This window comes from Ceratosolen solmsi, unplaced genomic scaffold (genome assembly GCF_000503995.2).
Source record: "Ceratosolen solmsi marchali unplaced genomic scaffold, CerSol_1.0 scaffold29, whole genome shotgun sequence".
NCBI lineage: Eukaryota > Metazoa > Arthropoda > Insecta > Hymenoptera > Agaonidae > Ceratosolen > Ceratosolen solmsi.
Genome location: NW_011948417.1, coordinates 10,046,144 through 10,073,936, shown reverse-complemented (window position 1 = coordinate 10,073,936; position 27,793 = coordinate 10,046,144). Strand labels below are relative to the sequence as shown.

Sequence of the window (27,793 nt, the reverse complement as noted above, 5' to 3'; positions counted from 1 at the left end):
TTATTTTACATAGATTTGGTTTATTTAAAATTAATATAAAAATAATTTTATTAAGTTATTACTTGCTTTTAATTGATTTATATATCTGTTATAAATAAATATAAGTATAAGTATATAACTTGGACAAGTTAGATTAAAAAGTAGTAATTTGACATAACTTTATAGTTTTCTAAATTTCTAAGATAACCTTGACAAATACAATTCTTGTAATACAAACGATAAGTGCCACGATTGTTCACTGTATTCACCATCCTCGAGTGCTCCGAAGTATGTGCAATAATGTCTCCGGTAAGTGACGAACAAACGATAAAAATTTGCGAAAAAAAGGCGGAGAGAACAGGGAAAAAAGAAAAATACACCTTGAGTGCGAGTGTGAATGCATGCGAAAACGAGCTGCCGCGTATTTGTCAAAGTAAAATATGACTGGATGAGAATGCGCACACGAGACTACGAAGGGCTTCATTTTGTGTATTTTTAGATTTTCATGAAAAAATGTCGTGTCGCTCGTAAATTTAGTAAGTATGAGAAAAAATGTTCGACACAAAGTTAAAGAGTGAGACTAGCACAGAAACTAACAGAAGTTAAACAATCAAGTTAATCAGTACTGGCTGCTAACCTGTCAGTTATTCTTAATTGGAAATAATTTTATTTATTATATACGTAATATCTTACATAATTTGGAGAGTGAATCATAGTGAAATATTACTTATAAAACGACTTCTCGTAATAATAACTTATAATTATTTAGAATAATTTGAAGTCAAAATTTCTAAATTTATTACTTTAAGAATGTAACCATGTCTTTTAATTCTATATTTTTATATCTTATTGTAAATATTATTAATTTATTTTTAATTTACAAATATGTGAATTACTTTATCTTCATATAATTTTATTTTCTAAGGAAATACTTTAACGATGTTCTGTAAAAATAAAAATTGGAATGATTTATTAATATTTTAGCCTTAAAATAAAAATTCTATTTTTATGAATGAAAAAGTTCTGGATAAATTATTTAGTTATGTTGTTAAATCAGTTAAAATAATAAAGTAAATTTCCACGTATAAAATATCTATAGAGTACAAATATCAAGTTATTGTTATTGAGTTATTTCCACTATTATATAAACAATTGCATAGAAAAATATTATTATTGGAATTTAGGTTAACTATTTTATATTCACCAACAGTAATGCCAATTTATATATAAAAAATAAATCATGGAATCATTGATGATTACTTATGATTTTTAGATTAATGAAAATTTGTACAAGCAAATTATGTATACGTTAATTATTACTTACGAATAATTATACGAATTTTTTTAAAGTACAGAATTCTCTAAAATATTTAATATATTTGTTCATATTACATTAAATCGAATTTTTTGCGGACGTCCTGCATTGGCTTTTCATTCATTTGATATATTAATGAGTGGAGAATTTAATTGTTTATCTATTATTGATTTTTTATTAAAAAAAAAACGTTGATCGCTGTATTAGATTTTTCAGTTGAAAGTAGTTGCTTTTTTAGTATTATTCGAAAATGCATAACTAATACAAATCTAATATTTCCATTGCACGGCAATATTTTTATTAGACTCGTATCCTGTTATTAATGGTTTGTAGATGATAAGGTTTTCATTCATTTGCAGTTATATTTCTCGCTATCGCTCTATATTTTAATCGATCCCTTTCATCCAACAACATATATGCCAATTAAAAACTTGACGTACATAAAATGGCAGTTATTTAGATAACTAACATTTTTTTAAAAAATATCATCTATTTTGATAAAATTACGAATTTTATCAGATAATTAATTCAGATTTTTATTAAAAATTATTTATTTCAATAAAAGTAATTAATCTAATTTTTTAAATATACTCATAATTATAAAATAATTCAAAGATTTGATGTATTACATTTTCGTAAAATATATTAAGTCATAATTTAAAAATAATATCTTATCGATACTGCTTGAATCATTTATATTTTACAAATGTTCAATTATTTTCAATTAACCGTGAAATTTTATATTTATAATATTCAGAAGGTAATACCAAAATAAAATTTGTATATTATAAAAAGTTATAAGTAGTTTTAGAATTTGAAACTTTTAAGATGTATTATTGAGATACAAGATAAATCTATAAACTGTGTCAGGTGTTTCGTTTTATTGAGTTTTCTAATTAATTTGCAACTTGAGTTACAGTAAAATGTAGCGGAAAAATAAAATTCGGTTTTATTATTGTAAAAAGTTATTTATATAAGTGTACAACGTTATTCAATAAAAATTTATTAATTATATTATAAATTACTTATCAGTGCAATAAATTACTAAATTATTTACGAGACTTTTGCAGAAAAAAGAAGAATAATCATATTCTCATTATTATAAAAATTCTTCCTAATTAAAATATAGTGTTTCTTAAATTTAATATAAGCCATGTACGATATGGAATTAATTATATTATTATTATTATTCTTTACATATTATAACATAATTTCAAACCAGATCAAAAAACATAATTTTCGACAGAAAAAGCTTATAGTAGGAAATCTATTTTCCATTTTTTTTGTTTTGTGCACTTAATGAGAAAAAGTAGGCTACTCCATATTTTTAACTGCTATCTTGCAGTTCTTATCTCCATAGGCTTACAAAAGATTAAAATCAAGTATGGTGTCATATTTATGTGCATATTCATAGAAGTCTTTTGTCGAGGTTAAAAATGTTGTGACACGAACATCTACTTAAGGTGTAATATATCCAACTATATGAAGTTCATCTTGAAAGGCAATCGTATTTGTTCTTGTACAATGCATAAGTTATGTTATTCACTTGAGATTTACAAATAAATTAAAAAACTTTCGTGTTTTTCGATTTCGATTTAAATTTCAGATAAGAATGTATAAAATATTTTTTATTATTTGAACAATGAACTTTTCGAAGATTTTCTTTGGGTCTACCAAAGAATTATAATTTTAAAAATGAAATCTGAAATCTCTAATAGTTTGATGTTTATATCTCTCATATTTACATACATATTAATAACATTAATCTTTATTATAGTAAAATTCTAATTAGATATGTAGCGGAAGGTACAAAAGGTTTCAAAATTATGGAATATATGTGTAGATAAGATATTCTCATATTTATATATATTTAAAATTATTATGCAGTTTAATATATTTAATATAATTTTCAAATTTTCGTCGAACAATCTTTATTAAAAATTAATTAATTATCATCTACAATAAATAGTACGCAGACAAGTATATAAGTACTATCTATTTTACATAATGTAATAAATGTTATACATTCAAAATAGAAATGATATATCTGTCAAACTAAATGAAAACATGGTTATAAATATTATTTTCTAAAATCTTGATAAGTGTAATCTTATAAAATAATAATTTAACTACTTTTTTTTATAAAATCTATAATCTAACAGTTCTCGAATCAGTGCTGTATTCTTAAAAGTTTATAAATAAATATGCTTCTATTCTATCAATAAATCTATTTCGGACTCGGGAAAAGAGATTTTTTTAGTTGTAAAGCAGTTTCCTTCACTCTTAAAGCATCGTCAAGAATTCACTCCCTCAGGAATTCCACTCCAAAAGCTCATACGATTCGAGCTATAATTTATCAGCTTTGGACAGGCGATAAACTCATGCTTCGGAACTCGTACTGGTCCCATTACATCCCATTCTAGCGTATATAGCTTACATACCGAGTGTTCGGGGCGTGGTACACGTGTTCGCGCCTAAATGCTGTATGATGAGCGCATACTGGCGACTCTAACTATTAACTTATTCTTTCCTGGAAAGCACACAGATCATTGGCACGCGCAAACAACAAAACTAACGAATGTTAGTTACGCTTGTTAATAATATGTATATTGTAATGGCTATTTCTTTACTAGTGATTATAAGTCTTTTCAAATGGTTTATACAAATAAGACATGTGCGTATGAACCAAAGTACGAATACCAGTTTCTATAATTTTTACGTGCTTTTATGATTAATATTCGTAATATTCGTAAAATTCATCGTTGAAAAATGCTTATAAATCTATTAATACAATTGTTAAAATATAATATTTTAGATTTATTTGCTTCTCAGATTTATTATATAAGTTGAGTAGATAATAATAAATCATCTCATAAAATACGTCTGTTTGTCTAATTAAATTATTTTTTGGCCTGATTAGAAATGTATGTATACGTACGCGATTTTATGTGAAAAAATGTTTTACGCTGTTTGATTTTGTCTTTTATTCGATTTCTTTAGTTATAGAATAGCAATTTGCTTGGCCTTCTCGACCTTCCCAGTGCTCGACAGTTTTTCGCTGAATGGACACAATCTGATATACAATAAAGCACGAGACGCTGACTCGGATCCGCTGCACAATCTCATCCTTTAATTCTTGACTGGGCATATATACATAAGAGTAAATTCAAAAATTTGTTTTCGATCATCGATATATTATTTTTGCAAATTTTGTGAATAACGTTGATAACAGAAGATTGTAATAAGCTTCTAATTTATATAAATTTAGTTGAAGATTAATATTGATCCATTTTACATATTGGATAAAGATTAAATAGGATGTTGTAATAATTAAATTTTTAACTAAAATTATTTTAAATAAACGAGATCTTTTTTGTTCTTTTTTAAGAATTATTTTTTAGAATTATGAAAATATAAAACGTGTTAAGAAATTTAATTATGTAGGTTATATTATCGAAATTAACAATAAAAAAATTATTAAATATATAATTAAAACATAGGAAATGAAAAAAAAATACAAAAGATTAAAGACGTTGAAGTTTAAACGAAGCCAAAGGAAGTACCCGAAATATGAGTATTGCATTCCTAAAACTGTAAAGTACTTTACTAACAATCAAGAGATATTATATTTTAACGTATGTCACACAGGTATACTTCAAAGCTCAACCGAGAACAATGTAGCAATTGTTGACAATACTGTCGAGTCAAGCTCGAGACATCCGGCACTCAAATTTCACTTTCACATTATTCCTTCACCAGTACTCGTCACCAGGGGGCTTCCTATTCCATTTTCTATAATTCTTCTATTTCGTATACCAACGTACTTGAGTATATGAGAACATTAACATACATTACTATATTTAATTGTACGTTGATGAACATACGTGATTAAGCGAAATTATCATGCTCTAGTATTGTATTCAATATAATCCAAGTGAGAAATGAACAAACGAGAATGTGAATATCATTATTAATAGTTTTATTTATGAACTAAAATACTTATGAAACTCATTTGTTGTGAGGACATGTAAGATGGGATTTAAAAAATCACGTACTCACAGATGGCTTTGTCGAGGTCAGGCACTTGCCAGTCTTGCAGATAATTCGCCATTATAACGGACGTTTAGTCTGTTTTGTTATCAATAAGGAAGTGCCGGTGTCGGATTATAATGCCAGTGAGTGGACCTCTGCGCACATGTGCGATTGTAAGTACCTTATGCTCTTTGCTTTATTTAATATTGCGCGTGATAACCGTGCGGCGTGAAACTTTGTATTTGATAGTTTTATAAACACTTAATAATGTGTAATGGAGAGACGTGGTATCCGGTGACTCGAATGTATGATCATATGATTTGGTAGATAAATAATTTTCAATTTGTAAAGCTGTCCAATTTTTTTTTAATATCGTGTTTGAAATGATATTTCTTAAATATATATAATTGAATGAAACTGTATCACTTCGGATATTTCTTCGTGCATTATAAAAACTACAATATATTGAATGCTTGAAAAATGCAGTTTATTTATTTTGTTTATTTAATAAAATTAGAATGTAATCTTAAAGATTTATTAGGCAAATGTGAAGTGACATCATCGTTGCATTCATTTATTTACGGTGTATGAAATCTCAATCTATGAAACTGAAATCTATGAATTTCGGAAAGCATTTAAGAATTAAATCAAGTCTGAAATTATATACTAATATTAAACTCGTAAATACCAGATTATTAAAATAATTTATAGCATAATTTTGGTTACATCATTTGGTTAAATCATTCAAGTAACATAAAGCTTCTTATGTGTATATTATTTTAATAACATGTTGTGGTTTCAAACAAAAGATTCGATCCCACACGCATCATAATTCATTATGGGCTTAACATAAACATTGTAGCTCGCTGAAAGCGGAAGGAAGGGTCCTAAATTCGTTTAAATCAAATAACGGTCCGCTCAAAAGCATCCAGTCTACACGGGCACGATATTTCGCATAGTCATTCTCAGTGGCGCTGGTGCATATAAGTGAGTGAAACGGCAGTGCTACACATCCTAGAATCCGAGCCTTGAAATTTCAGAATCAATATTGACGCTGAAGTCCACTGGAACTTTTCGTCGGACACACGCGTGACAAATATACAGGATGCAAACACGACGCATCTGCGCACAGCCGATGGTAGGAAGATCTTCGAATCTTTGGCAGGTCAAAGAGCGTGTGTATACTGAGAGATCCGTGATGAGGGGATGATGGACTCGATATAATGCGACGAGTTGTATATCTTTCTCGAAGCAATAAAGATTATTTATATATGCCCTTAGAGCTTCTACGGAAGAATTTCCGAGCTATTCGGCCATACTGTACGTAAAGTATGTGAAAAATCTAGTTGAGAATAGGGGTAATAATATTAAATATTACTTTATAGTGTTATTGCATACATACACATAAACATTTAAATAGTTTATTTAAATTTAAACACTCTGATGACAAGAATTTTTAATATTCAAGAAAGCTTTTTAATTTTTTTTCTTATTCATTTGATATAATAAATAAATTAGCTTATATATAATTTATTTCTTATATGTATATATTATTAAACTTATGCATCTATAAACAGGAATTATTCATAATCAAAAAATACAGATCAAGGGTATAAGCAAAATAATTATCTTAGCCATATTTAAATAGTTTTTAAATGTATTACATCCAATAACGAGAGAATAAGAAATATAAAAAGAACAAATCAGCAAATGGCCCGTAAAAAATAGATGACAAGACATTTTAAGGTATATGACAGAATGAGAATCTTTAAAAATTCTGATTATCAGCCATCAGCCATAAATCTCAGCTGGAACTCTTTTGATCGACGGCGTCGACTCGTCTTCCCCGATTTGCAAAGGCGAAATATTGACAATATAGTGCAACTCAACGGGCCAGCTGGTGTTCGTGCTTACAAGCTTTTCTTACTTTGATTTTTTTCGCGCGACCCCTCGCCATTCAAGGCTCGTTACTTGCTCATCATCGATTCGTCGCGGAGCCGCCGGCCTTCTTCCCCCGAAGATTGCTGCCTCATCGATCATTCGTACGCGCGCCGATGTATATTATAAGTTTTTCGACGCGTACATTGGTGGCGTTGTCCTTAAATAGACAGTTACGCGCGCGCCTCGAAAAGTGCGTGGTCTCATTACGTATGTCTCAGACGTACCCGAAGTAAGAGAGAAAAACATGAAATAATAAAAGGGAAAAAATTGCGCGAGCAACTAATTATACATTTTATGTATCTAAGCTACAAAAGTAGGAGTGACTTAATTTTTCCTTTACGATTGTCTACAGTTGGTTTATTAAAAAAATTTTTTTGCTATATTGGACTTATATACTTCTGCATATAAGCACGAAAACGTTTAGAAGTCACATTATAAACAAGTAATTGTGTAGATAAGTGTATTCGTCGCCAACCTAGTTAGAATTTACTCGTTAAATATTTTAACTTAAAATTATCTTACAAACATTTCATACATAAAAAATTTAATAGCTTCTATGTACTTATAAGAAAGAAAATTTCTTTAAATACTACCTTGTTGTTTATTTTGAATAGCATAAGGAGTTAAAATTTAATAAATTCTGTGATTTGTATTAAAAAATGAAAAATATTTTTAGTTATACATAATAATTATATAACTTTAATGTATTAATACATTAAGTAAATAAAAATTTATATGTAATTGTAATGTGATTAAAATTGAATATCTATACAATATTTCATAATAAATTTTAAAATAAAACGTAATTGAAAAGTAATTTCATTAACCTTATGATATAATTTATTTGGTCAGCATCATGTGATGTAATAGTTGTTATACCTGCTTCAAATCCAATATCTGTAGTATTTCGGTGTAAATAGATATTTTTATGATGAATAGAAATTGTTTTCAATGTCCTACTCTTATGTATATGAATTATTATATATTCATACTATAAAAGTGTTACATGTAAATGGTAATAATTACATAACTGTTATAGATTGGGAGAATAATTTGGGAGAACTACGAAGACTTTGAAATCTCTAAGTTTTTCATGTGAATACTTTAATACTTTAGTGATTTTAATTGGTAGTTGTTAATTGGTTAAAGCTGCCTTAGAGATTATCATTTGAGTATTTATTTATAATAAATACATTTTTATTATTATATATATTTTTTACAAAATAGAAAATGGATAATTAACGTATGGGTATAAGTAAAAGAAAATAATTTGCTTTCTATATAAATAAAATTCTAATAAATTAATTAATGAAATATTTATAAAAAATAATCAATATATAAATACATTAGGTAAATGATTCTTGATAGTATTAAATATCAGAGAAGAATTGACAATTTTTATCTAACAATAATATACTGAACCTATACTGAACTCATGTGAAAAGTTGCGATTAATTCTTGATTCGTTTTTATAGAACACTAATATACATATTATCCAAATAGTATAATTGTACCTATATCACTTGTACGTATTATTTATATTTTTCTCTTAGTTTTCTCTTTCATCTTCATTCTCATAAGCTCAATGGATAGCATTACTGCTTGCTATGCATATTAATCATTATAGACGGCACTCAGGAAATTGAAAGCATTAATGGTGTTGAAATAGAAGAAGTAGTTCTCGTTTTGTTTTCATACTTCTTCTGAGAATAACTGCAGTTCGTTTCAAAATCATCACTAGTCTCTTGGGATTATTAGACTTTTAGGGTTATATTCTCTTTCTTTTCTCTCTCCCTCTCTCTTTCTCTCTCTCTTTCTTTCTCTCTTTCTTTCTCCTTAAATCTTAATTATTTTTGTAAAAATTAAGTAATTCATTGTAGAATACGAAATATGCCTAGCGTTAATCAACTTTTGAAGCCTTATAATTGTACTTTGATTAATAGTTTCAAAATTATGTATTTTTTAAATGTATCATAGAAACTAGAACTAAACTAGAATCGGTTAGAAAATATTTTTATATAATTTTATCTTAAAATATAGTAGAATATTCTATATTTTTTATCTATCTAGAAATCTATATTTTTTAATTAAGGTTGTTATTATATAAAAAATTATGACAATATAACTAAAATTTATTTGTTATATTATATAAATTATTGAAATATTTGTTGAAAAATAAGACTTTTTTATTAGTATCCTTTAATTCCTTCATTATTGTAGAATTATGCAAATTTTAATGGATACTTTAAGTTCATTCTATTTCTGCAAGGAGCTGCAACTTTTTCAATTTAATGGAAAATGTAATTTTCAATTTCACATCGGTCAATGATGTGGAGTTTGACTATAAGAAAAACATTTATATACAAACTGTATACAACACAACAGCTTGCAACCGAGAGTATAAAAAAGCAGAAAAGAGCGCGAGAAAAAGACACATCACAGCTACACCAAAATGACGGGAGATTCCGGTTTTGTGCGTGTGTCGTCTCTCGGAAGGGGCAATTAGTGCGAGCGTGAAACAAACAAGTCCACGATGTAACGAGCCTAATGCATCGATATCCATCGATTGCACTCACATGCCCAGTCACTCTCATATTATAGTAATTGCGATGCTCTCTTTTCACTTGAGCACCTGCATTTGCATGTTTTCTCTTCATACTTTATATAAAGGTCTGTAATTCATACTGTCACATGGTCTGCGATTAAGCAGGGAGCGCGAATGAAGAACACCATTACTTCATAAAGAGTAAACGTGTATTCTGTATTGGATATTTTTAAATTGCTATGTGTATTTATTTAATAAGAAAGATATAGAATTATGATTTCGATAATATTATTTGAAGTAATAATCTACATTTTCACTATGTTACAAGTTTTTATAAACATACTAGATATTTATATAAAAGGCAAAATTTAATTTCGATACCTGCTTTGTAATAATCACAAGCGTTAATTAAATATATAAGATATAAAATTAATTTTTGTAAATAATTTATTCAATCAATCAATTATCTGTTTAATTTTTTTATATTATTTCTTCATTATTTCTTCAAATATATATATAAATATAAATTCAGCAAAGTTCAATTAAAACTTTATATTTTATAAGTATTAACCGAGCAACTGAATAATCAGTACCATATAGTTTAAACCATTTCAAATTTATGACAATGAATATTTAGTAGAAAGCATTTTTCAACTCCAATAGTATGTAGCTGTACAATATTTGTTTTCAGTTATTATGAAATTATTTTTCGTTGGTGTATGCAGTCTGTATTGAAAGATTGCCAGTGCGCTCCCAATATTCCGCGAGAAGTTGGAAACAGGTTTCTTGCGCTATCCCATCTCTTCTCTTAAAAGATGCACTCGAGTAAGGTGTCCGAGCAATTGGCATTTCTTTCTTTCTCTCTCTCTCTCTCTCTCTCTCTCTCTCTCTATCTCTCTTTCTCTCTCTCTTTCTCATTCTCTTTCACTATCTGACTGGAAGCCAAGGGCGTGATATAGTTGCAGTCTTTGCTACCGTCCGATGCAATCGCTGGGCGTTCTTCTTTTCTTTCTCGCCGCCACCCCTCTGGCACTCCATTCGACTGCGACTATACCATGTAACACTGCATACGATGGTGTTGGCGTATATCGGGCCCCCGTGCACTTTTTCTTCTCCTTCCGCCGCTTCTTCTTTTCCTCGTCGCGGAGCTTGAATTATGGCCCACGGGTCACTTGCAACACGCTTCGTCGTTTAACCCTCATACCGATCTTCTCGTGAGCGCATGTGAGAAGGATAGGCCGTAGCGAGTCAAGGGGATAGCATTCCTGGCGGCTTTTGTATTTCCGTGATGGGGGCGCAAGCGGCTACCGCAAGAGGACGGCTTTTTATCGGACTCGCGCGATCGACGTGCAGGGCCCAAGACCTCGGTCTCGTCGGCACAGGAAATAGTTATACCGTATATCCCCTCACTCTCTCACTCTTTGATACTTTCTTCTTTTTCGTTCGTTTCTTGTTTTATTTTTATTTTTATTTTTTTTTATTACATTTTTCGAGTCCTCGCTACTCGTTGCGTGCGCTTCTTTTTGCCGAAGCACACGAATGCCGTAAGTAAAGAGTTTCTCTTTTTTTCCGACTTCTCTTCTTAACTTCTTATAGTTTCATGCAAAGTTGTTTAGAGAATTGGTAAAATGTTTATTTTGTGAAGACAAAATATCTGGTTTAAAAATTTTTTTAAATTTTCCTGAAACTTTCACTTTCTTAACATTAATTATCCAAACGATTTTAGTAATTAATTAAGTTTTGTATTCACTATTGAGAGAAAATTCGTTAATCTTAATTGTCTAAATGAAATAGTTGCATGTAATGAAATATTAAACTTGGTAAATTATTTATTGTTAAAATACTAATTTTGTTATTTATATTTAATTGTCATAAGTGCAAAATTACAAGCATGTAGATATTAAAATTTGATAGCATTGTCATTTTTAATTTTATTTATACAATAAAAGTTAAATTTTTAAATTGAAGTATTGCTATATTATAATTTTTATTATATTACTATTTTAAAATACAATTTATATAGAAAAAATTAATAAAAGCTTAAATTTAATTCAAATCATGTTGTAATGGTTTTAGAATGGATTGACTTTACAAATTTCTTAAATGCTTATATAAATTAACTCATGATATATGTAGTAGTTTCTTTGTATTTAAATGAGGCGTTTTTAACTAATTTGAAAACTTCTTTAACAATAAGAAAATTAGATCTAACTTTGCGATCTTAATTACAGTTTTTTATTTTGATATTATTCATTCGGTAGAAAAAATGTATTTGAAATTTTTTTATACAATAATGTAAAAAAATTTATTATGGATGAAAAATTTAATTTTAAGCATGAAAATTAATATATAAATATATGTATAAAAATTTCAAGATTATAAAATTTGCGTTCGATTTTAAATTTATATATAAATTCTTACATATTGATTCAATTACAGCTTACGAAATAAAATATATTATGGTATATTTGATAATTGATAATGAGGAAAGTAAAAAGAACGTGGAACAAATCGCGCAGTAAACAGTATAATATTTACATGTTACATTATTTTACATGTACCCATTTAACTTGGTGATTGTGGGAAAAACCAGTAACAATGATTTCAACATTTATTAGTCGTGGAGCGGAAACAGCTTGTGATAGTTAAAATTTAGAACATTTCATAAAGTATAAATAAAAAGCTTCACTCACTCCTTTTAAATAAATTAAAATAAATAACTCATTCATCGTTATAAATATACGAATAATAAACTTATAATATTATTTACTTAAATTTATAAAAAAATCACATAATAAAAATATATAATGTATTAAATACGAATCATGAACGAATCACTATCAATAAACATAAAATTGTATAGAAATAAAATGTACGAAGAATGGAATGAAGGTGAAGCTATAGATTTAAGGATCAAACCGTCGAGGATTTCAAAGTCATAGTATAACAATCATTGAGTCAACAGAGTGAGCAGAAAAATCACAGTTACTCATCCGTAAATACCATAAATATCTTATGTTTAATCGCGGTTCTCGTTCGATGCCGCGTGTCCAGACACGTTTACAGCCACGTACATACATCATAAGCGACGCATAGGCAAAGTAAACAGACCCATAAGGGAGGAGAATCGTTGATCTCTAAAGGCAGCACAACACTCAAGTTGTTCTAATCTATTTAGCTCGGTATTCGATGTAGAATTAATGAGAAAAAGAGAGGGGAAGAACAAGCTTGTGAACGGGGATGTTTGAGGGGAGCTTTACCTATTGGTGAAAAGTGCGAGAACCTTTTAGAGAACGACAGCTGTTCTCGGTTCTGAGCGTGATCCTTTTGCAAAGCTTAACTTTGCTTGTGTGCATATTGCGGTTGTAGGTTATAAAACGTTAAACTATGCTGAGATTTATGGAGGTAGATCATATAACAGTCTGAACTATTTCGTTTTCAAATATTTCTTCCTAGTATAAACTTTTTTTATTTTTTATTTTCTTAATTCATATGTGCACATGCAAAAAAAATATTTTACAAGTTTCATTATTTTATTAAATAATAGTAAAGGAAGTATGTTAGTACAGTCGACAAATAATTTCAATAGAATTAATAAAGATTGAAAAATAATATTAATAAATGATGTATAATAGATTTAAAAGATTATTTTATAATTATTACATACATTTAACACAATGTTAATTTAAGTATTAAATCACAACTTAAGTTAATAAATGAATTTCAATCGGATATAAATTATTTTTAAATAAAAATATATTTTATAGAAATCTGCTTGGTTAATGTTAAATAATTATCAGTTTAATGAAATAAATTGAAAACTTTTTTTTATTCGAATAATTAAATACCTCACTTTTGTATATCAGTTTTATTCTTTTGGACATCAACCCTTTCGTTTCACCTTTAATTCTATCAATTTACAGATTATGAATATTATTAATGTATTTCATATCTATTATACAATGATATCCTTCAATCCACTATGAATATTAATATAAAATTTTATTCGCGTTTTGAAAACAACTTTAAAATATGTCATTTTTTCACGTTTTGCTTTCTCATATAATCTCTTTTTCTTAAAAGAAAAAGTTTAAATAATGCGTGGACAATCAAATCTAATCGTAAGCTTTATACATGAAAAATTTGTAATTTTACGCATCGGTGCTCAAGAAGATCTTATACAAGCGTGCACAAAAAGTGTAAAGAAAAACACGGTCGTCCTATATCAAAATGCAGTGTATGCACGAATACGCGTAAAGATAAAAGTTTGAATAGATCTCAGCTCTGTCGTATGTGTCCAAACGTCCAAACAAAAAGCACGTATATGCAAAACGGATAATATATTGTAGTGCATCGTTCAGCCTGCGTGTCAAAAATTTATACTTCTCTGTTCTGCTGAAGATTTTCTTTAAGATTCGCATCTTCACTGAAGTTCTACCATGAATTTGATTATAAATTCTAAAAAAGGTTATGTGAATAAATTATTTTAAAAAGTATTAAAATTAATTTAAATACTTTTTAATAAATATATCATTTTTCAGAATTTAAAAATAATCATCTATAATATAAAGCAAAATATTTTTCATTATACCTGCAAAACCACAAAATTTTCCTGAAATATATAAATATACTTTGTTAAAAATATCCCTATTACTCGATTGCTTTTATCGATGAATTTTTTCAACATTAACTATGAATCTTTCTGAGCTTATTACTAAAAGTTTTATACTTATATACTTCTTTAAACCATTTTAATATATTTTTTAAAGTATTTCTAATGTTTTAGATATGTTATATAATGTTTTAGCATACATGCATTACTCGTCTGCCTGAAAAAAACGGTTATATCAATTTTATACTATGATTGCTATGTTAAAATTTATGTACTTAAATTGTACCGATTATTTTATTAAATAATCCTTAAATTTTTTATGTAAAGCTTTTAATGCGTCAAAAATTATTATTTCGAACGATTAATAATTTCCCAAAGAATAATCTTTATATAACCAATTGTATATTTCTTTTCTCAATAAATAATAGAAATAAGGTATGTAAATTTTTTGATAATTCACGCCAAAATATACGAATTTCTTATATTATAAATTATAATTTTAAATTATGAAAATATAAATTGCAAAATATATTTTTAAAGAAATAAATGGGCTATTTTTCACATCAATTAATTAATATTACAGACAAATCAACTATTAAAAAATCAAATTAATTAAATTATGAAAAAAATATTTTGTATAGTTGTTATAATTCGTGATGATGCTCAAATAATAGATTATTATTACATTATATTATCTAATAAATATTTATTGAAGTGCCTAAGAATATCCAAACCCTCTATAAAGATCTGCTTTTTTATAACAATTACATCGATCACTGCAATAAGAACAAATGTTATTAATAATGTTAATAGAAATTTAAAATTTTTTTCCTCCTTTTCCTCTAGAACCTTGTAAAGCTGAACAATGAGTTTCTTCTCCTTCGTCTGAAGGTACACATGCAAGCATACATACATGCAGAAAATATATAATATCTGTGAGTCAAAGGCCCGCGGGTTATTGTCTCGTCTGAATAAACATCATTAGTCGTCGCAAACGGAAAGAGATAGAGAAAAAAAGTATTAAAAAGAGGACAGCTTTGCTGAGACCATGTTGTTTCCATACTTAGTCACATTAGTTCCCTTCTTGTTCCTCTATCCGCGTCAGTTGTCAGTTTCGTCAATATAATCGAAGACACACCAGTTCATGAAAATTACCTTGTCGCTTCATTATATTTGTACATGAGCAATGAGTAATTTTTTTAAGGTGGGGCAATACGATACAACGAGTTCTAACATTTATGTCGTGCGTCTGTTGTTTTGTTGAATTACCGGATATTGCGCACTGCATATTATAATGCGAACCGATTATGCCGGAAAATGTCAAGTGGCGTATGTTATAAATACGTTGACTCGGTATGTGCTAGACTGGAATACACAATGACTGAAATGAGAAGTCTTTTGCTGTCATCTTTTAAACTAGCCGATATATGAAGCATTGAACGTCCAATTATTGTAGACTTTTTTGATATGTAACGAGTGACTTAAATATTGCGGTAACATAAATATGAATTTTTTTTATATTTCTAATAATTGAATCGCTGTTCGATACTTGAATTTAATAATTAACTAATTTTACTATACTATGTACTATGTTTTTTACTGTACTATGTACTATGTTTATGTATTTTACTGATAGTGTAAAAGAATATATTGTATAATAAACAAATATAAATATAATTAAAATAATAAATCTCCGAACAGAAGGATAAATTACTTTTTAAAGATTTATTAAAACCTTCTCAATTGTTGAGCAGAAAATTCCAGCTAAATTTACATTAATTTCATTGAGAAGTATTTTAGCCATTCAAATAAATAAATTCAGTATAATTTTATTAATAATAACAAAACATGATATAATGTTTCTAGAATACATTATACATATCTCAATGATCTAATACAGAATGAAATTTAGATGTTTGAAATTTTGTAATGTCATAAAATAATATTATAAAAAGTACAAAAGTAACATGTGCATTATCAATTTTATAATAATATTTATGCTTTGTATTTTAGTGCCCTGTGACTGTGAGCTCGTCGTTGGCGTCATCCTCGGTCTCTCCGGCTTCCATAATCGGTTCGTCCCTTCTGAGTAGTTCAGGAAATAACGCGACTTCTTCGTCAGGTGGAACGACAGCGCTTCATCAGCCCCATCACCCTTTAGGCGTGAGAATGGCGGTAACGAGTGCGGTGGTAAGGCCACCGGGAGGCAGTCCGACGGCCGTCGCCTCCGTAAGTCCGGCTTCGCAAAGTGGCGGACCTCAAACGGCGACTCAGGCTGCGAGCTCGGGACCTGGGCCTGGCAGATGCTGTGACACTGGGAGGCCCATTTTCACGGATCCCCTCACCGGTCAAACCGTCTGCTCGTGCCAATATGAGTTGCTCGGTGGCTATCAAAGGTTGGGCGCTTTACCGACTGCAGCCCTTTCTATGTACAGCGCCCCCTACGCTGCGGCTGCGGCTGCCGCTGCTAGTGAGGGCATGGCGGCTTATTTCCCCGGCTTAGGGGCTGAACAGGCGCCCTTCTATACTCCGACGGTGAGTTTGTCAATTTGTCTCGGGTAGTATACTTTCCTATACAAAATGATGAAGATACTGATTTGCAAATTTTTCTTGAGTTTTATATTCTAGTCAGCTCGTTATCAGGCTCACTTGTTTAGTTAGACACTCTTTTTGCGTATCCCAGCATCTCCCAATTATATTTCACTTCGAATATTTACGTTGTGGCTATTATTTTGTTGCAAGTGACATTAATTTTAATGCCAAGAAAGTTCATAAATTTTTATATTGCAAATTTTAAAAATGATTCCATTACATAAAAACATTATTATTTTTTTCATAATCCAGAAATATATTCTATTGCGATTAAGTTTTTCATAAATTTCCATTAATTTACTTTTTCTACTTTTATTAATAATCAAATATATATTAGAATTATATATTTCTATGGTATTAACTTTATGATATTTAAATGAAAGCATACATTCTGCTGTTTTAAAAACATATATCAAAGTTTTATCGAGAATTACTGATGCCTGAAGAAATTGATCCGAGAAATGAAATTGGGTTCATCGGCTTTAAAGTAGGGGGTTTCCATTCCTCAGGCTTCTACATTCTAGTATGCTTGCATGTAAAGAATTATGCGAAAGCGCAGAACTCGCTTGTACTCTATTACAAAAAATTACGTTATCGTTCAAATATTTTAACGGACTATATTTTCTATATAAAAGAAATGTTACGGTATTTTGAAAAGTTGTATTCATTTATTGATTATTATTTATTATTATTATTTGTGATAGATTATCGATTAACTATCAGATATATTTATATATGTTTGAAGTGCATATTATGTAAAGTCATAACGTTTTCACATAATAATATGAAATAACGTTTTTTCCGTCGGAGTGTATAATGTAGTATTAAAAGAGTAAATAAAAATTTCTTATTTTTAATACGAATGCTGAAGAGTTCGCTATATTAATCATAATAAAAGCCCAAAACGAAATTAGAATAGTTCTTACATGAGTATTTTACAATAACATAATAAATATAATAATTATATTTGTAAACGATTATTTAAAAAATTCTATATATCTGTTTATGTGAGTTTATGTCTATGAGATCTCACAAAATTGCTAAAAAGGTATAATATTCGATGGATGCTGTCAGCGTGCCGTAAATACAATATGAATTTCGGCGATCTGCTTGATTTTTTGCTTCTGTTCAAAAGCTACAGATTGTTACTTTAATTTACGAGGTAGGGCATTGTCAGTTCTCGATTCGCTTTACTGTTCATGGCATTTCTTGATATTGTACTGGTTGTGAATAAGAGATTACAAAACGTCGAAAGATGCGCCCCTTTGACAGACATTGAATTTCATATCAATTAAAGCCACTGGATTTCAACTGATCGTCGAATTTATAAGTATGTTACGCAATAATGACCAGGTCCAAGAATTTTGTTGGAGTGCACAAATTGCGACCAGGATGTTTTATCGACTTGATTGTTCGCTTCTTTCTTTAGTTCTGTCTTGAATTAATAAGACAGTTGTATAATTTAACGGATATTTTTGCTGGAACATGAAGTAATGTTGAATTAATGTTTATTATATATAGTTTGATTATTTTGAACGTCATAAGTAATGTTTTTAACTTTTAACAATAGGGAATTATTAATTACCAAGCTATAATCTTATTTACAAATTAAAATGCGATACAAAATATGTTATGCGTAATGTATACGTCATTCAATAAAATATTTATAATTCAACCATTCAAATTCAAAGAAAATTGTATATTGAAGTTGTACACTTATTTTTAGGCAGCTGGTTTGGATCTTAAGGAGAATCTTGGCGCTGGAGCGGCCGCGGCCTGGCCTTATCCATCTGTTTATCACCCGTACGACGCAGCGTTTGCAAGTTATCCATTCAATGGGTGAGTTCCTTAATCAATATGTTTATTGAATAAAAAAATATTTTTGTACCGCGTTATCGACGTTTCGTTTTGATTTTTTTATGACAGGGTAATCTACAGATTACAATTAATCGCTAACGATAAGTTAATGTAATGTAAATTTAATTATGTATTTTCGGAGTAATGTTTTAATTAAATATTTTAATTGATTTTTGCTTGATCAAAAGGATTATAATAAATAATACCTTTATAAAGAAAAATTGAGGCGAATATAATTTGCTAAAAAACATCATTTACACTTTTCATATTTTTAACAATATTTAGAGCTCTACTTTGAAATATATTACATACATACATTAATACATCATTAATAGCGGATATTATTAATAACAAATTATTAATCGGTGAAATTTTTAATTTCCAAAGTAAAAAAAAGAAGCTAAAATGATTCCAGAATTACTATGAAAATGTATGAATCAACGGAATAATAATTTTCAAAGAGAATTACTTTTAAATCTTTGCATTATTTTCAGTTCATTTTGATCATTGAGATTTTATATTGTAAGGGTTTTATTTTCTTAATATTTTATATATAATTCTTTGAATATAATTACCATGTATTCTTTTTTAATTTGATTTAATGCATTAAAATATTGTAATGGAATTTACGATAACCTTCATTTGTTCAGATTTGAAAATAAATCTAATAGAAATGATAGTGAATTATATTAAATCATATTTTTACTATATAAAAAGTATCTTACAATTAAGAACATCTTATGAAGAGCAGGATTTTGATAACATATCCGATTATTTCTTGTGATAAAATAATCTAGCCATTATAAGATTTTTAATGTTATCGCGTTATTCGAGTTACATATTTTTCAAATATTTGCATATAATAAAATTAATTTATAAAGTAAATATATTAAGGAAATATGAAAGACCAAATTGTATTTCAAAGCAGCGTTTCAAAAGATATCAATGCCAATATAGTTTTCTTTTAATTTCATAAAATATATATTTCCCAATTTAATTTAATAAAGAATTGTAGAGTAAAATTTCTAAAACTTTTATTATTTTCTCTTCATCCTTTGTACTAAATAAAAATAATTTATAAAAACTTTATAAAATCAATGAATTAAAAGTATATTATCTACAAATTTTTTTGATGATTTGACACATTCTTTATAATATAACTTTTTAATAAAATCTTATAAATATTATTTATACATACTTAGGTTTAGATGCTTTTAAAGCTAAATAAAATAAAGTACTAAAAATAATATGAAATAGCTTTATAAATATATTTTTATTAACTTTTTATACAGAAAAACAAATGTATAAAAAGTTGTACATGAATCATACATTTCCATATATTGAAATTAACAGTAAAATTAACAGTGATGAGAAGCTTTATTTCAATTTATTTTTAGTAGGAATATTGAAAATGTTATGGGTCACTGAATTGATAATTGAAACGTCCTGTTTATATGAATAGGAATTAGACAAAACAGGAGTTTTGTAACGATAGAAACTTCGCATGATCCATAGATTTGTAAGAACATAAAATTTATGATGAGTTTTGGTTTTTATGAGGGAAATATCTAAAACATTGCTAATAAGCCTTATCGAATCTGTTGACAGTGAGGCATTCGTTGGATCATGACGTCTTTTAATATTTTTATCAATTTGATTTGTTTGTATAACGTCATTATATTTTTCTGCGATCATGCGAATAATAAGAGGAATTTTTAAATATATTCATTAAAAATAAAAAGTTTCAATATAATAAAATGAATACTAACCTATAATTTCAGTAGCCTTGATATGAATATATAGTTGTAAAAAAGAGAAAATATAAAATTTCACCTGCTAATAAACTTTTTTCACAGAATGTGGTAATACTAATTGTATGTAATATATGACCACGATTAAAATCATAGTACAAAAGCATTGATTGAAAGTATATGGTTTATAAATGAACTAATCATCCAAAGTATTTTCTTATTTCTCTTCTTTTATATGTATTCCTATTCTTTAAATTTTTATTAATACTTATTTAATCTAAAAAAATGATGTTACTCTTTTATATAAGAAAATGACATTGAACAAAATTTAATTCTTTTAGTACTTGTTATATAATACTTGTTAAATCTAAAACAGAAAAAATACGATGAATTTAAGAAGTGTCGGTATCAAAATGAAAAGAATAGAAGACACTTTTTTATTTTATTTTGCTTATCCAAATAGATCGATGCATGAACTCATGAATGTGTAGGTAGAATAATAGGAAGAATTTAAGCGTGATCGTTCTTCATGATTATACTTAGGGACTCGATCGTTTTGCGTACGTATGATAAATCTTTCTTCTCCTTTATATAAAAGCAAATGTCATAAGCGATAAAACAAACGAGTGAACCAGCGCGCGACACATAAACATTCCAATAAATTAGCGTTCACTTGACCCGCGACTGTCATCTTTGGCCTTTTTTGCTTGCTTGCGTACTTCAGCACATAATAATGCAAAATATCTAAAGACTAAGCGATTAAAAGGTCGTATCATAAACTATTCACACGATAATCGAGACCCACCACAATATAAAAATACAAAATGGTTATTAAGTTTCTAGTTGGTTCTTAGATAACATTTAAGTGACTTACAAATGATGAAAAGCCGTTGCAGGATATTCAAATGCCTCTCAGTTTTTTTTTTTATATCTTTCTTAATTTTATCATCTCGAACTTTTGCTTTGTATCTGTATAGTTCTATATTAACCGAAAGTAAACTTATTTCGTACCACATATTTTCAGTTTGTTTCATCGTATCGAACTTTGAAATTGAGGTGATTGAGTTATACAGAAAGATGCGTTCTTAACTATAAATAAAAATATTAATTATTAAATACTTTTCTTTTAAATAGTCTTTATAAATATTAAAATTATTACGAATATCATTTTTTCAGATGTCATTTTACCTACTTTTGATATACTATAAAATAGAAATCGAAAAAATTGTACATTATTTAAATAAAAAACTTTTTATTTTCCGACTTCATAAAAATTAAAATATTCTATAGAATATATTTATATTTCTGTATTCTTATTTGCGAAGCATTATTAGAAATTTCCCGAAGACACTCATGTTTAAATGTATTTATTAATAATAGTAAATAATATATCTATTCGATTTACAAAGATACTGTACATTTTCATGTGCATGGAAAAATATATTGTATTTTGATTATTTTGATTATTTATGTATTTAATGAACAGATGATTGTAATTGCTCAAATTTTTGTATTAAGGCCTTTGTAAGCTAATTTATTTTGAATTATATAAGAAAATTGTTTCTAAAGCGTGAAAAAATTAGCAATTAGAAATAATAATTTCTCATGATATTTGAAGTATACACTTAAAATGAACATTTTTAGTTACGTGAAAATTATTTTTTAATCGGTAATCTTATCAGAAATAAAATTCATGCCTTTTTTATGTTTTCTGTCAAGGTTTAATACAATTTCCTTTAATCATCAATTGTAAATAGAGGGATTAAATTAAGAAATTAAAACTATAATTTTATATACTGATAGATTTAGTTTACAATTAAAAATATTGAAAAACGATAGAAAGTGATTTGACATATGAATCATGTAATCACGTAAAACCTTTTTTAAATCGTGGGTTTTAAGTTCATTAAGATTTGTACTTGTCAACAGTAAGGATCCTATTTTTCTACAATTACGTAATACTATCGCCCCTGGCACGATGACATTGTTCGTTTAATAAATAAACTTTGATATCATTCAGTTACTAAATACAGTTTGTAATAAAGCATGCGTGAATCATCCAAATGTATACTAAGAAAAACCAGAGGTGCTCGTTTATGTTAAGCCGAACGGGATGCTAAGCAAGCTGTACTATCCGAGTCACTTTCGTGCATACATAAAAGAAAAGCAGTGTCGCAGTGGCACACGCGCCGGAAGTGCGTCAGTTCTTCCACTCTTTGGCGTTTACTCTGGTAGCTAGTGCGTGCCCTTATAGAGGAAAATCGACGAGGGGAGCGTTGAATCGTGCAGTTGTAACTACGTGACTCGGAATCGTGTCCTTTATTTCGTTTAATTCTTTATTCAACGTTGGACTTTAGCATATGATTCGCTCCGCGTCTTCATAGTGGGCGACGAAGTGACAAGTACCGTTTATAGAGAACGGTTCTGTTACTAATTCATGATAATAAGACTAAACATCTATTAATTTGGACACTTAGAAATACAATTGAAAAAAGACTTATTTTGACTTTTTACATACGCAAAAGATTATGGACAATTTTTTTTGAAATATAGTTTCTCTAATAATTTGTTCTCTGTATCATATATTGTTACATTGTAACGTAGCTAATGTCAATGTACATTTACTAATTGGTAATTTTAGAGATCTTATGCGGTCAAGAATTATCACAATTTGAATTGTAATATTGAATTATGGAATTAAGACATATGTAAATCTTCGAATATGTACTATCAATATAATATCGGATAAGAGTAATAACATATTCGATAAATTCATTAAATATTTAATAAATAAACATTAATATTTCATAATTAATAAATTCAGTATATTAAACACATGCAATTGCTATATTGCTCGAAAGCTTTTAAAATAAATGTCTCCTTGTACGTAATGAAAATGAAATGTTTATTAAAAAAAATTGAATAAGCTGAACTAATTAAAATATTTATTTACATTGTTTAATTAAAAAAAAATTTGTTATTAATAAGTATTTGGAACAATCATTAATTAACCAAGATATTCATTTTTTTAAATTAAACTTATTCAATTTCTGCTATCTTGGTATGGTAGAAGTTTACAAATACATGGACAAATTTATCGATTAAGTACGACAGAAACTGCAATCGAACTGTGCGCGCGAGATATCACATTCAACTCCAACGACTTCTGCTTTTATTGGATTTAGCAGCTGCTGTTGAACTTTGTTTGAAACTAACATGTTCACATTCCAATGTTTTTTCCTTTTCTTTTTCTTCAACTTATCAATGTATTTTCATCTAAGTATCATTTAATAAATTTGGGTTTATTAATTCTCTGTCATAATTATACTATAATTAATAGATAACTAGAATGGATAACTCTCACGGTATATTCTTTGCTATTTTGGATTTGTTGATGCACTTTTGTATCTGCTGCTTATCACATTATTTGTATGTAAAATCTTCTCGAATATCTAAAACTTTATGTTAATATATCTTTAAATTAAAAGAAGCTATTCTCAGATAAAATAAAGCTTTTATTGACTTTCTTCGTCTTTAAAGATGATGCACATTCATTTGCTGTGATAATTTCAAACTTATCTGGACAAACATGCGCGAGATATAGGGAATTTTAAAATTTTGAATAACATCGTATTAGAAATTTAAATGAATCTATTTAATAATTGAGAATGATTTAATTTAATTTATTCAAATAAATAAATTCGTATACCCTCACATCTGTGTTAAGAATGGAAATGCAGTAATAGAGCAAGAAATTAAAAAAATGATCACTTTCTTTAATTATATTTGTATCGTTTATTTAAATATTTTTTCTCCTGTAATTTTTATTTACAATTTTATAACGAGACAACTATAATTCATCTAAAATCCCTGTAATAATTGAAAAGTGTTGCTTGTCTTTTTAGTTTAAATTTAGTGCAGCAAGTTTATATATACGTATATAGTAACAGCTACATGATTCAACATATCTTATTTTTCTTATCGTTGTCAGTCTTGTCATCAGTGTTGAGTTTGAGCCTTGAGAACAAACTTGTATGACTTGAATATCGCCTTACCGCTTCGCTCTCTCGACTGTTACATACGTTTCTCTTCTTTTATATCGTATATTATATTTTATATTGCATATTATCTCTCTCTCTCTCTTTTCCATTATATTCTTTATACCCCTTTCTTTATTATATATTAAGATAAAGTACTTTTTATATACAAAACATGTTTAGACGTTTTTTAGTTAATAAAATCTAATTTAGCATGAAGACAAAGTTAATTAATTATAATTCTTAAATTCAAGAAAACTAAATATATAATCTAATAGATAAATATAAAACTAAGCTAATCTTAACAAACAATCAATAATGATCGATTTTAATACTTAATTTTTTACACGTTAAAAATAATTTTTTAGTTATTCGCACGATTTTATACCTAATTATTTTAATTTGATGCATAGTTTTATAATAAATATATAATTCTTACAGCATAATATTGCTTGTTCCCATCAGTATAGTATTTTAAATTATCGGTAACTTGAAGTTCGATGAGTACAAGGCAATGTGATCGTCAAATTAACCGCATGACACGAGTGATTACGCAAAGTCGTGCTCGATTCGATGTTTAGTCGTATGCATGTCACATCGCGAATCGGCTACCAGTTAACACTGGCAAGCATATAAAGGACCTATAATGTCTCGGCGAGTTAACGGTCCCAGCTTTCCGCCGGACTTGGCCCTGCTTCCGGGGACATATAGGGTATGAAGACAATGGACGAGAGTGCGGCACACACGGGAGTCTTCGCTATCGCCTTGATTCGTCGACACGTATTAATAAGCGTGTCCGTACAACGACTTTGTGCGTGCGCGTATGCGAGGTGGGAACGTGAGGCGAGTGCCGAAGAGTTAGTCATCTGCGAATGAAGTCAAAGCAATTTGGATGGGGGGGGGGGCGGAAGTACAGCAGTGGATAAACCAAATGGGTAAAAACAATTAATTTCAAAAGTGAACACAACGCTGAAATTCATAAACATTTTTGATAACTATCGATTCGATATCCCCAATCACGTAGTCGAGCTGCTTTTATTATGACTTTTGTAAAATACATATTTTACGTGGATTTTTAACCTTAGATTATGAAATAATATTATAATATGTTTAATTTTATCAATATTGAAGCACGCAAATGAAATTAACGTAAAAACAAAATAGTCTTCCAAAAATGATCATTTCTATCCAAATATAAATAATAAATAAATAAGGGGCGCATTTGATTACATATTATCTACTGTTTTTTTCGCAACAAGGTTTCAAACTAATGAATGACCATATCTAATAAACTTGTGGAGATTGATAAATACTTGCTTAAATTTGAACTTCAAAAGATTCAATACTCAATATATTTGTCGGAAATTAAGATATCTTCATTATTGACTTTATAATTAACTAATACTATATGCGTTTTTTCACATATAGAAAATTTGAATAAATAAGTAAATAAAATTTAATATAATTTTGTACAGTATTAAATACTTATTATTAATACACACTTGTAGCTTGTCGAAATGTAAAACTAATTTAAATTTGTATTCTTAACTTAGTTAATATTCTGTGTTTATGAAATGAAGGCATTCATTAACATTCCAAACTATCACGTTTCTTTATAAGCGTAAGTAACAAAAATCAAATATTTCATTTTTTATTATCGGATATAGGGAAACGATCTATAGGACTTTTTGCTGTTCTATTTTACTGAAAAGTATGCGTTCTCCTAAAACGAATATTTGCTTAGTATATTTATGAAAATCATATATCACTGTAAGCACAAATATATGGCTCTATTTCAGACTTTATCTTTTTCAATATTTCTTTTGAAATTATATACCGTTTTATAGCTAATGTTCTTAAAGTTACTATATAATGTTATCATGTTTATATAATAACCAGTATTATAGTTGTTAATGCATATAATAGGCTAATAAATTTTGCAGTAATGTATTTCGATATTTTTTTTCTATTTAACACACATGTTTAAAGATTAGCCTTTAAACATAATTTATAACATTTGATTATACTTCGTGTATTATAAATAATTTAATCTACTATTAATTATAATTAAAATATCAATGTTCTTATTAAATTTATGATAACTTATCAAATTTTTATAATGTTTTATGATTTATAATTTATAATGTTTTATAATTTATCAATGATAATGTTCTAAATTTTAAAAATTCTGAAAGAAATATTTTTATTTATTTATCTTTGACACAAAATTATTTAATAGTAACATAATTTTTTTTTTTAAATATTCTCCTATTTTATATACAATATATATATATATATATATATATATATATATATATATATATAAATATATACGTATTATTATATATATATAATAATATATGTGTAACATATATATAGATTTATTTATTTATTTTAGAATCTTCTAATCGTACATAAATATAAGTGTAACCGTTTATTTTTATCCAATTTTACGTTATCTTCATTAACGTTTACGAGTGCTGAGTGCTTACTAAAGTAGGGGGAAAAGTTCCCATAAAACTGAATGTCATCTCACGAATCCGCCTCAAAAACTATTCACAAGCTAATACTTACACGTTGGCTTTACACTATAATAAGGAAGGAAAAAAAAGTAAAAGAAAAGTAGAGCCTTTAAGGTTTCTCAAAATGTCGTTAAGCAAGATTAAGAACACGTTGATGAAAAAAGCGTGTGTGCGTCCTTCAAGATGACAGTTGCCTGTCATCTACATTGGCTTGAGTTTGTTACAGTCGAGTCGATACAACTAAGTTGAAGAGATGCTAAGCAGATCCAAGAAATGAAAAATAAAGTTAAAATAACGATAGATTTATAGTGATGCATGCTTCTTCATAAAAATAAGTTTTTACTCGATGTTGAATATTTCAACGTGTATAAATTACTTTTTATAGTTATATTGATGATTATACCGAGAATTAATTGTGTATTATATTATTTTTAATTGAATGTATTTATTAATCACATTAAATATAATAATTATAAAATAAAATTTCCGTTATTTTCTTAATTGAAAATAAGAAAATTATTTATTCTTTTTGTGAAATAACCAAAAATGAGAAGCGTCGACTATTAGGAAATTTATTAATAAATACGTCAAAATATTTTTTCCGTAAAGT

General features: G+C 27.8%; 1 protein-coding gene across 2 annotated transcripts in view; it reads left to right on the top strand.

The window, feature by feature from the left end:
- The window catches only part of mirr (iroquois-class homeodomain protein mirror), a 42,712-nt gene that overhangs the window by 3,901 nt on the left and 11,018 nt on the right, over positions 1–27,793 (top strand). For both annotated transcript variants that reach the window (XM_011496543.1, XM_011496544.1), the window contains exons 2-3: positions 16,438–16,959; positions 18,743–18,855. In XM_011496543.1, coding sequence (XP_011494845.1) covers positions 16,438–16,959; positions 18,743–18,855 — 635 coding nt within the window. The remainder of the gene's footprint in view (positions 1–16,437; positions 16,960–18,742; positions 18,856–27,793) is intronic.